The following is a 12,853-nucleotide window of genomic DNA, read 5'->3' as shown; positions in this document are numbered from 1 at the left end:
ATTTCTCTTAGCATGGAGTTTTGATTCCCGACCTGATGTTAGTCACTCTATATGTTTGCATACCAGTATACTTATATTTCTCTCTTTTATTGATCATACCTTTTTATTGACCATTCTGTATTCTTCTCTCTTGTAGGTGAACATCACGGACTATGTGGTGTTCGAACAGGGTGGCCTGTTCCAGACATTGATCCAGGCTACACAAAGCGTTGCTACAGCCACAAAGGCCCCTGTGGAGCGGGTGGCTGAGCGGCTGCGTGTGGCCTTCCTCTCGCAGCATTCCCAGTGCCAGCCCAGCCTGGTCAGTGCCAACAGCAGCGGGGTGTGGATCGCCTCGGGACGCAATGACTTCCATGTAGCCAAGGGCAGCCTTGTCGGTACAGCACTTTTTCATCTGAGAACCACTACCTGCATAGTTCAGTATTTTCCAGCTTTAACATACTCAGTACAACACACTCAGGCCTTCTTGGGCTGAATAAGGTGTTTCAGAGTAGGTTCGCTACTGAACTTAACTCATTTTGCTTTCGTTATATGTATTTAATTTTTTTAAAACGTTCCTTCAGGGACATATTGGAGGACTGTCGTGCCTAGAGGAACAGCATCTGCTACTAAATGGGCCTTTGTGTTTTCCTCAGCCGTTCCAAGCAAAGAGGGTATGTGCATATATGATTGTATTTTCTCTGTAGCTCCCTTAGCCTCAGAACATTCCATGAAATTAGATTTCTGCTCAGTTTAAGAGGTTGAATATTTCAGACAGACTACCATAAAGTAGCTCACTATCAAATAAATTTACTTTGGTGTATATCTCCTGCTTTTACATCAAGTGTATAAGCCAAACAATATGCATTATTACTTGAATTTATAAATTTTCTGAATTTCATTATTTTAAAATGAAGCTACCTTATCCATACCAGTGGCAAACTGAACACACATGCTAGATAAAGTATCTTAGTATGGCATGTTTTTCACTTTGATTTCTTTACAGATGACCTTCTACAAATATTACAGTATATGTATATAATATTAAATGTTATGAAATATTTAAAACATACGTATACACATAAATGTGTGTATTTGTGTTTGTGTGTGTGTGTGTGTGATGTACACATTGCTGAGCCAAAGCATGACCAATCACAGATGAAGCGAATAATGTTGATCATGCATTGTATATTACACAATCATATATTATATGTTGTACAACATAGGTCAAGTTCTGATATATATTAAATAGTCAACAGTCAGTTCTCGTAGTTGATTTGTTGTATGTGTTGAGAAATGGGCAGGCGTGGCAAGGACCAAATGGCCAGATGACTGGATCAGACCATCTCCAAAACAGCATGTGCAGTGCTCCCAGTCAGCAGGTGTGAGCACTTACTAGCAGTGATTTGAGAGGTGACAAACCATGAACCAGAGATAGGATGTTGGATGACAAGGGCATCAACGTTTGACCTCAGCAAAAACTATCCCAACTGGTCCAAACCAACAGGAAATCTAAAGTCACAGAAACTTTAATGATCTTTACTGGAGGAATGTGCCTTGCATCCTGCTGCATGTGGGGCTGCATAGCTGCAGACCTATGAGAGTGCCCAGGCAAACCCCTTTCCACTGACAGAAGAGCCTACAATGGTTGTGCAAGTGTTGGAACTGGACTTTGGAGCAGTGTAAGAAAGTCGCCTAGCCTGTTAACGCCCGTATTCTTTCACATCATGTAGATGGCCAGGTACATGTATGCTGTCTGTCTGGGGAAGTGATTGCAGCAGGATGCACTCTGGGAAGATAAGTGAATAAGCAGCATTGTTCTGCTGGAAGCTCTGGGTCGGGATATTCATGTGACTCTTTCCGCAGGATAATGTTCCCTTCTGCACTGGACACATTTTTCGGGAAAGGCTTGAGGAACATGACAAATAATTCAAAATGTTGCTCTGACTTCCAAATTCCTCAGATCTCAACCCACTTGAGCATCTGTGGCATGTGCTGGAACAACAAATCCAATCAATGGATTACAGAACATTCTGCTGGGTCTTGATGTGTGTGTATGTTTGTGTGTGCATGTGCATGCACGAGGGTGTGTGTGTGTGTGTGTGTGTGTGTGTGTGTGTGTGTGTGTGTGTGTGTGTGCACATATATGTAGTTACACTGACCGGCCAGTTCGTTGTTTGTCTATTTTATCATATCCATTTACCTCATAGGTGCACTTTGTAGTTCCACTATTGCAGAGTGTAGTCCTTCTGTTTCTCTGCATACTTTTTAGACCCCATTCACCCTGTTCTTCAGTGGTCAGGACCACCACAGTGCATTATTTGTGTGGTGGATCATTCTCAGCACTGCAGTGACACTGATGTGATGTTGGCATGTTACTGTGTCCTGTGCTGGTATGCTGGATCAGGTATAGCAGTGCCTCTGGAGGTTTTAAACACTGTGTCCATTCACTGTCCAACTACTGTGTTAAACACACCTACCTTGTTGGTCCACCTTATAGATGAAAAATGCTGCACAGTTTTGTGTAAGTCTAGTCTTGGTCAGTGGTCAAGTACCCACAGAGCACTGTTTGCTGGGTGATTTTGATTGGTGAATCATTACACCTCTGACACAGGCTAAGCAATAGTCTTAGGCACCCATGGAAATTATTTAAAATTAGTTTTTTGGCGAGAAAAAACAACCATATAATGTTTTATAATTAACTTAGATGTGCATTGTGAGGTTTATCATGTCTCTCTGTGTATCTCTGCAGGGAGTTTACTGTGGCTGGGTCAGAGCAGGAAAGACCTGTTCTGCGTTTGGGACCAAGACCTCCAGATGCGGCCCCTCACTATCCAGCTCCCCCCAGATGTGGAGATGATCCAGCTCTCTGCCTGCCGGGACGCTCTATGGGGCCTGGATCATCATGGCCGTGTCCATATTCGCACGTTGTCAGCCAGCTGTCCCACTGGCATGCACTGGACACCCCTGGACCTCAGCCAGCTTGGTATGTAGAAACTTCTCAGTACAAAAGATCTGCGTCACTGGATCATGTGTATGCCAAATTTAGACTAGCATAGCACCAGACTACATGCTCTTTACAAGGGTAATCAGCTTGTTGGAATGTTCAGTTTTGAGTTCGGTGTCAAGAGGCATGGTGATAGTCGAGGATTGTTAAGATGTGGATTAATAGGAGTAAAATGAAAACTGCATGACAACACCCTGACAAGAAAATGTGTTGCTTTCCATTGTACGCTATTAGATCTTTAAGGCTTTGTAGCACCTGTGCTACCCTGGGCACAGGAAGGATGCTGGAGGCAGGGTTAAGGGTTTCAACAGCCATGTCTTTTTACTCATAAACACAAGCAAAATCTCACCAAATCAAGTTTTTCCTCTTTTCAGTGGCCTCTGAACAGAGTTTTCTGTCCTTTTCTCAAAAATGAAACTTTTCAGCTCCTCTTCATTCCACATCAGCATGAGCTGGCTCTCATTAAGGGCAGCGTAAGCTCCTGAGCCAAGAAAATGGAAAATAGAGCTTGTTGCTCCGTCTGTCACTGCCCCCACTCTCCAGCTTGGCTGCTGGGATTGAATGTGAGGCATAGGCTAGCAGCCTCACTGCGGAATAGGAGGCAGGGCCCGGGAGGCTGCTTTTGGGACTTATGCACTGTCTTCATGCTTCTCTTGGCTGCCAGCATTCTCCTGCCTTCTCTTGTGACTGACATCCACCTCAGACTGTCACTCACAGCTCTCATCGGCATGCATGACTTGGGCACCGCCTTCTGGCTCTCTCTCGTGGCCGTTGTCAGTGCCTGTGGGTCGGAGGACTAGTATAGGCTTACATGCGACTAAAATAAGCCAGATCCACTTGTAATACTTTGTATCATTTTTGCGCTCTGTTTACTTCACTATTGTAGAAATGTCCACAACCTGCAGAAGTAAGCAGTCCCCACTCCCACAATAGAGTTTGGCAAGATGCACTCTCCGCCACAGTGACGTCATGTGCACAGTGCCACGATAGCAGCAGCAGTCTGATGGCATGTGAACTTTTAGCTGCTGCTGCTTAGCAATTTCATTACTTAATCCATTTTTTTGTCCAAAACACAGCTAGAGAGTTTAATGTACTTCCCTGTTAAAAAAAAATCATAGAATCCATTGAAAGTGTCTGTTGGTTCCTGGTGGTTTTCAGTAGTCGCTGATGGTATTCTTTGTTTTCCTAATGGGTTGATATCACAGATTCTGATCGTTTAATCGGGTGTTTTGAGACTGATTCCACATACAGTTGACTGTTTCCTAATAGCCTCTAATGGCAACCATCAAGCCAATTCCCGTTATGAAGCAAAACCATCAGGCCCTGCAAACACATTTATGCTGTGACAACGTACTGTTTTGGTGCCAATAAATCCAACATTCATGTCTTCTCGTCATGGTAGGTTTTATTTTGAAAATTTCCATATTTTAATTGCCTTTTTATCAGTACAAGAACGTTAGTGTATGTTCAAATCAAATCAAATCAAATTTATTTGTATAGCGCTTTTTACAACGGATGTTGTCACAAAGCAGCTTTACAGGATTTCAGAAATGTTCAGTGTAACTTGCTGCCCAGCAGTTCGTGGTTCACCGTTTTTCCTCATAAAATCAACAAAAACACTGTCGTAGCAGAGCATGCACTGACATCATCAATAGGCTGGCAGTGCATGTCTGCATCCAGACCCTTCTCATGACAGGAATATATTTTATATATATTTTGCGTTACGCACTACAAATGGCAAGTAACAGATTAAAACAGCCATGCATTCACTTTTATGCAGGGTGTTTAGACGAAAGGCGGCAAGTTCCAACACAGACACTGCAGATACTAGAGGTTTACACATTTTACACCTGCATGACTGTTTTAGTCTATTGCTTGCCATTTGTAGCGAGTGTCATGTAGCCAAAACCATGCACAAAATACATGCCTGCCACGTTTTTCTCTTGCACTGAAAACCAAATTATCATGGAAGTGATCTGATTTATCGGCCCTGCCACATTGTTTGTGGTTTTAAATCATTAGTAGCAGAAATAGCACATTTCTGAGAGAAAAAGGAACGGCTGCTGCACATGCATTGCAGGAGTGTGTAATATGAAACAATGCAGACATTTAAAAAATCATGGTTGCATCTTAGCATCTGCTGTATATAATCAATTTTTTATCTTTAACAGCAATAAAAAGTATTTTCTTTTCAGGTTACTTTGTTTAAAAAGTTGATATTTGAATAGCAAATGAGGTTAAAGTGCCCATCTCTAGTCACCACTTCAGTGATTAAAAGTCAGTGTACCTTTAACAATCACTGAGTGGACATGTTTTGACTTGGTGTTTGAATAGGTTAGTCAAATGTTAGGAGTCGTTCAGGGAGAGACCCATGTGATAGAACATACGTTGCCTCATGGACCCTCTCCGGTTTCAACCCATCTAAGGTTGCCTGTTGACTGCAGTCCACTGCTGACCTACTTCTGTTGTCGTTTACATTATCAGCCCCTTACAGTACTACTTTTCCGCAGCAATCAGATTTCTTGAGAACTTATTCTGCTCTTAAGTATATTTTGATTTGTGGTTACGGTTAAGTCTCTGAATGGGTGTGTTTTGATTTAGTCCAGTGATGGGTGGGATTTCAGGCCAGTTAAATGCTCAGACAGCTAGGGAGGGTTTCATATATCAAAAATGTCTGTCATTGAAGGACTTGTTTATATTTATATAGCAGGTGGTTCTTGCATAACACCAAGACGGGGGGTCAGGGTTCGAGGCAGAGAAAGAGCAAAGCACTTCTAAAGTTGCTGATCTACTGAATATTGGATTGACAGGATACTAACGATTGGACTAAAAGAATGCACAAAATAGGCATTTTGTGAACATGTTTGCTATCAGAAACCTAGATATTCAACATGTTTCATTTCTAGTACCTTTTTGCATCTCTTTGACCTCTTTAATATTGAATTTAAATTGTGTTAAATACTGACAGTAGAGTGGCATTTCAAGCTTAAAGGGTTTCACCAATTAAAATAAAATGTTATATGTACATTACTGCGGAAAAGTCAGATACATCCCTTCGTTTATTTAATTTCTAAGCAAAATGTCCATTAAATACAAGCTATTTATAAAAATTTTTAAAAAATCAGAAAACTACACAGAACCCCCAACAAGTAAATCTCACATTTTTCAGGACTTATTGTCAAACCTTTGCCTTATTTCCTTTTCTGTTTTTAGACATCTACACATCCCATAGTGTTGAGTTGTTTTCTCACAGTGGAAAGATGGACTGAACCACTTTCAGATTGATTTTCTCTCAAAGATGAAAGCTTTAAGTACTTTGATTGTGATCGTTTTAGTGGTCTTCCAGGTCGTGCATATTGTTAGAAGACCCATTTTGATTTTTAAAGCTTTTGGAACCTCCTGTTCTTCCGATATTTCCTCTTGACATTGCTCCTTCTTCATTCAAGTGGATTATCTTATATGTAATCCTCTCAGAAATATCTCTGTTTTAACTAAGAGACTAAGATGGGTCTAAGAACAATCCTTATCGCTGTTTTCCATTTGAACCTGCTACAGTAGTAGACATGCGCTCTAAATCTTGGCCAAGTTTGTGCCAATTTTAAAGGAAGTAAGGTGGCAATCTCTGGAGATAAAGAACTTTGGACTCCACTAGTGACAAGGGTCTTCACTTAAGGAGAGAATACATTCTTGAAATTCTAAAAAAAACGGCTGAAGCTCTTTAAAAGCAGAACTAAAACCAGTTCTCACACATGGATTGATCCGCATTTGATCCCAATCATTCCCTACACCTCTAATAATCTCTGTGTGACAAGATTTAATCTCCCCAGTCACATCAGAGCAAGAAGATCCTGCAGTTCAGTGTTTGTTTATGGAGTATGTGTGAGTGTGTGTGGTGCTGCGAAAGGGGTGGGGGTACAGATGCACAGAGTCATATGATGGGGGCAGCTGTAGCCTTGCCTGTTTTGGATGGTGTGGATGTGTAGCGGGATGAAAGATGAGCTTGGGACAGTTTGAGCTTGCAGGCTCATTTTTAGAATGCACACAGACGTCAGAGTACACAGTGTTTCCTATGCTCTTAAAAATGTATCCCAAGACCTGTTCTACAGTTTTGGAGGATTTAAAATGACACATTACTCCATATGAATTGTATGTCATAGAGGTTGAAGTTAATATTTTGTGTGCAAAGTTAGAGCAGAATAGAGTGGCGGTAATATAGTAAATGTTATACGTTAGTTAACTTGTTCTCCAGACAGCTACACAGCACTGTGTACCTAGAAAGCTTTCAAAGGTCAAAGGCCCAAGACCACAAGTGTGATGACATCTATTGTTCCTTTCTGCTTGTTCATGAAGTATTTAAGCTACTAACACAAGCTAATCTGATCAGGTATGTAGCATTTAAATCAGGGTTTGATTGAAGTCTGTCAATCATGTTGAATGTTAGGCGCTAGATCAGAAAGTGATGGCACGGTACATTCAGGATGTATTGATGTATTAACTGTCGGCTCACCTGAGCAAGAAAGTAGTTGTGGACGATATAGCAAAAACATTAAATCGTGGTACTTAAGGACATTTTCACAATATGAGACATCTAACACATCTATTTTGACACACTAATACAAATCAAACATGCTATCAACACCAAGTGCAATTTTTCATTGCATTAAATCTTATTTAACTGGGTAATTATACTCTCTTAATACACAGTTCTTTAGTGTTCTTTAAGTCCATGATATGTTAAGAAAAGCACATGTAAATCATCACAGTAATGCTGAAATGGTGTCATCTTGCCCGCCCACCAGGTTAAAAAAAATAAACAAAAAACCAAATACACCACAAAAACCTCGTGTTATTCACAGCATAAAATTGCAACACAGACTGACCAAAATCAAAATAATTGAATGGACAGTTGCCAATCCTGCATTTGAAGCAAAAATAATCAGATTCTGATCCTACTAATTAATTATAATATTTTGTTTAAGATTGTCAATATCTACAGTAATGATAATGATACATGTTGTAATACGTTGTAATATTGCCCAACGCATCAAAAAAAATGCTGCCCCTACGAGGGGTGGGCAATATTGCAAAAATATTGTATCATGAGAAGTTTTCACAATACACAGTGTGTCAGGTCCGAGCATTCCTAGATGAACAGTTTCCTGGAAAGTGGATTGGTCATCGTGGGCCAGTTGAATGGCCCCCAAGGTCTCCTGATCTGACCACCTTAGACTTTTATCTTTGAGGTCATCTAAAGGCTATTGTCTATGCTGTGAAGATACGAGATGTGCAGCACCTGAAACAACGGATGCTGGAAGCCTGTGCTAGCATTTCTTCTGTGGTGTTGCTATGAGGTGTGACGAATGGGAGAAGAGGGTTGCATTGACAATCCAACACAATGGGCAGCACTTTGAACACATTTTATAAGTGGTCAGAAACTTGTAAATAACTCATGAAAGACTAAAGTTACGTTACCATGGTCAACACCCATCTTGAAAAGTTTTCCGCCTCCCATATACTAATGTGCCACAAACAGGAAGTTAATATCACCAACCATTCCCATTTTATTTGGGTGTATCCATATAAATGGCCCACCCTGTACATCCTAGTTTTTTGACACACAGGCAAACTACACCAGTAGTGCCACAGTTATTAAAGAAAACTGTCATCAGAAATTTTTTTTCATCGTTTCACGTACTGCACTGCACTAAATCCAATTAAACATGCCTAATTATGTTCTCTTTATAATGAAACATTCAGTTGATCAGTGTTTAAGTACAGGCAATATCCAAAATAAACTCATGAGCATTTTGTTTATTACAAACACACATTGATCACAATAGTGATAAAATATCATGTTGCCCACGTGTAGTCCGATCAAGCCTCTGTTTTCCACTGCCATTACTTTTCAGGAACGTAATTTCCAATTCACAGATTATAAGGCAAGGTCCTTGACGTACCATGGATGCAGTGGGTGCTGATTACAGATTATCATCCATCTATCCATCCATTTTCTAAGCCGCTTCTCCGTCAAGGTCGCGGGTACAGATTATCAATTGAACAGAAAGTACAAGGCGTCATATCACAGTATGACAAAAGCCACAATTATTTTCTATGTAAGACTCTCCAGCACTGCGTCATGAAGTTATCCAAGGTTATCCAAACACATCAAACCAAACCAACTTGCTCCTCAAGGCCCCAAATCCTATTATATATACCCCTATTGTTATGAAATAGGAGATCTAGAAACTTGGCTGGGAAACCATTAAATGAAGGTTTAAGAGGATGCTGGGCAATTATGGTGCTCCAGTGTCATTGCTATGTTGGTCTTAGTGCTGATTTGATAGCAAATCAAGCCTGTGTAAAATTATTGTCAGAAGCTTGAATCATTTTAGACTTTTTGTAATTATGCATTTACTACTCTTTTATTTTTTCAAACATGCAAAATATCTAAATTCACCAAGCGAGTGTGCATGTTTTGGGTTTGCCTGAAATGGGTTTACCAGCCAAAGGCTATTAGTAAAGCAAGAGACAAATATGCTATGTTAACATTCCAAGGCTTGGGATGGGGCCACTCTACAAAAGGAGGGGTCAGCATCCCTGCTGCAAATTACTTAAGGTTAAAAAATGCTTCGCTTTCTATTTTTGCATATTAGGTCTGTATATAGAATCATTTCAGGGACGAACAAATGTGGGTTTGAGATGGTGAACATACTACAGAGGCTTTGTGGCAGACTAGTGCTTTAGATATGGAGCCTATATCTTCCTCACTTGATTAATTGTTTCATTCTGTCAACCCCCCCACCCATCTCCTTCCTTTCCTACTCCCTCACTTATGTACACGTGTTCAGGGCACGTGAGGCTTCTGAGTTTTTCCTGCGGGAGTCAGAACGTGTGGGCGTGTGATGCCAATGGCTTGGTGTATTTCCGAGTGGGAACGCAACCTCTAAACCCCAGCATGATGCTCCCAGCCTGGATCTGCATTGAGCCCCCTGAGCAGGTATACAGTCTTTCACCTGGGTTGCATAAAGTATATGAACACATTTAGATTTATCCTGTCCATGACCATGATGACTAGTACAGGAGGCGAATTACTCTGAATGGACATCTGGCGTAAGGAGATGTAAAGCAGTATGCGAATTTGTGATTTTCAAGGCAGCAGCCATATCTTGAATGGAACAAAGCCATAACTCAAAATTGTAATAAAACCTAATAATGTAATAGAATGTAATTGTAATAACATTTTTACCAGTAATGTAATATCAAGTCCAATATTGTTTATATTTGCAAAACACAATTAAGTTGGTTAGTGAAAACATCGGAAATCTTTTGTATTTTTGTCAAAAAAGGTTCAAATTAGATTCTTGTTTTTATTGCATTATACAAAATGTCCCAACTTTTCCTGAAATGGGGTTTTGTAAGTAAAATATGTATTTTTGAACCATTCTCACAGAGCTGTTTTATTAAGTATCAGTGCAGAATTGAAGTGCTACACATACCATACATGCAATAGCATTTTAATCTGAGTAAACAGAGGCACATTTGATTACTAAGTGCATGTGGTTAAAATTTTATGTGTTTATAGTCCAGTTAATGGTCTCCTGACATGACCAGGTGAATACATGGTCTAAACGTACCCTTTGCATTATTAGAGTGATAGTTTATCAGGATGAATGCTTAATGCTTATTTTTGTGTTTTTTCATAAATATCCGTGTGTTATTGCACAGTATTGTTCAGTACTAAGTTGAATTATGATTCTTTGATGAAATCCAGGGCATTGCAGGTAGACACTTTTCTCTATTACTGTACTTAAGAGATTTTGCCTTAATCTGTAACTGAATTTTCTGCCTAAAACCAAAACCTATGCAAATGAGGTGGTTTATTATTGTCATAGTAGTTTAATCTAGTTTGGAATAAAATGCCCTTTATTTTATATATATTATATTAAGCTATACTTTGAAACAAGTTTTCTGAATCAGAGGCGTAATTGAATGTTTCTCATGTGTTGTCTTCTCTTGAGCAGCCTGTTGGTGTGCACTTGGTGAGGATTCAGACCAGTCCTAATGACCGCATGCTGTGGGCTTTAGACAGCCGGGGTAACGTACATGTGCGCACCGGCATCACTGATGAGATGCCAGTAGGAACAGCCTGGGAGCACATTCCCGGTACACCATCACTACACCCTCTTGTCACTTTTTTGTTTCCTTTTTCCCCTTCAAAAAATTCTGTTCTGTCTGTAACTTATACCATAACACTCATGACAAATGCTTTACTGTCTACACTGAGAATGTTCTGAATAGTTGCTTCAGAGATGGATTGCTGTATTGTGATTCAATGGTTTCATGGTAGGATTTGAAAGAAAGTTGAATAGGATAGCTTAAGTGATGCATTGACTAAATACTAGTTTTGCCAGTTAGCATGACACCGTTTTAGTGATAGCCTCATTAGCATAATTTGGCTAAAGTATCCCTTTTTACCTCCATGCTGCAGGGCTGCAAGCCAGTCAGCTGGTGCTAAGCACAAGAACTGCCTGGGTGCGCTGTCCTAATGGCGAGGTGGCCAGGCGATATGGAATTTCAGAAAAGAACCCAGCTGGGGACTACTGGAAAAAGATTCCAGGTCTGGTCAACTGGCTAGCCGGTAAGTGCTGACATTAAAATTCTGCTGAAACTATAAACAGTGAAATAAAGATATTGGAAGCTAGCATACACATAATGCTTTACATAATGCTGGTTAGCATTTACCAGCTGTCATTAATTTTTAATAATGTTAGTATTGTTGAGTATTCCTTTAAGATGGGGTGCCCAGTTTTATCCACAAAAGGGAAAGCACATATGTCTAATGAGTTGAAGAAGTTGAAGAATAACCCATTACTGGTAAAATCAGGTGTGCCCTGCTTGGTTGGAATGTAAACCTGCTGCTGTCACACTGGCCCTTTAAGGCAGTGGTTCTTAAACCTGGTCCTAAATGCAGTAAATGTTTAAAAAAAAACAAAAAAACTTTTTTACTTTTTATCTTTTATGTAACAAATATTAAGCTGCGGCTTGCGCTATATTTACATGTGTCCACTTCAGAGATCAAGTCTGTCGTAAAATTAATAGAATGGATTTTCTTACTGTTTTTGTCACTAGTGCATCTTCTTATACTTCAAAGAATATCACTGCTGATGTGTCCAGAAGCTTCAGCAGATATACTTACCACCTACTACTACTTACCACCACTGCTACTAATAACAATAGAACCCTTTTTTCTTCTGGTAATTTTGAGACCGATAACACTGAAGCAGAAATTAGTGCAAGCATAGTGATAGAGTGTGAGTGGAAACCTAATCCTTGTCTACATAAAAACTAAATTCTGTGAAAGTTGTGGTTGAATTATATTTTCATCTTGAAATTGGGCACAAAATTGTACTTATTGTAGTAAGAAACAATGTAATTGTGAATGTCACATGAAATTTACCATCCAGTGCCAAGATGTCTGTAGCTGCTTAGCCTGCTTTAGTTTTACCCCTTACTTTAGGCTTCACTATTTTTCATTACCTTAAATTGTTTTTTAATCTGGCATGCTGGAATCACCAGTTTAGGTTCATTTCAGCATGGGAACAGCACAGTATGAAATGTTTTTTTCACCGTAATTTAGTTAGTTTCATTGACGTGTTTAAGATGCTGTTGAAAAGCATTATTTGACAATTTTGTCAAAGCAAATTTAAATGTTATTTTGAGCTGCTGTTTATAACATGTTATTTTATATTGTTTTATCTTTTATGTATTTACATTTTAATGACTGCCGTTATTGTCAATACACGGTAACCCGGACTGTCCTGCATTTTAGGTGACGGATGGGCTCGGTTTCAGGTCATTTTTGGACAG

General features: G+C 39.8%; 1 protein-coding gene across 1 annotated transcript in view; it reads left to right on the top strand.

Annotated features, from left to right (window-relative positions):
* Positions 1-12,853, top strand: part of tecpr2 (tectonin beta-propeller repeat containing 2) — a 32,022-nt gene that overhangs the window by 15,762 nt on the left and 3,407 nt on the right. The window contains exons 14-19 of the mRNA XM_017703302.2: positions 137-377; positions 564-653; positions 2,732-2,965; positions 9,835-9,983; positions 11,008-11,149; positions 11,475-11,624. Of these exons, the coding sequence (XP_017558791.1) occupies positions 137-377; positions 564-653; positions 2,732-2,965; positions 9,835-9,983; positions 11,008-11,149; positions 11,475-11,624 (1,006 nt within the window). The remainder of the gene's footprint in view (positions 1-136; positions 378-563; positions 654-2,731; positions 2,966-9,834; positions 9,984-11,007; positions 11,150-11,474; positions 11,625-12,853) is intronic.

The sequence above is a fragment of the Pygocentrus nattereri genome, chromosome 10 (assembly GCF_015220715.1).
Source record: "Pygocentrus nattereri isolate fPygNat1 chromosome 10, fPygNat1.pri, whole genome shotgun sequence".
Taxonomy (NCBI): domain Eukaryota; kingdom Metazoa; phylum Chordata; class Actinopteri; order Characiformes; family Serrasalmidae; genus Pygocentrus; species Pygocentrus nattereri.
Note: the sequence above shows the minus strand (reverse complement) of the source record. Positions and strands in the feature narration are given on the sequence as shown.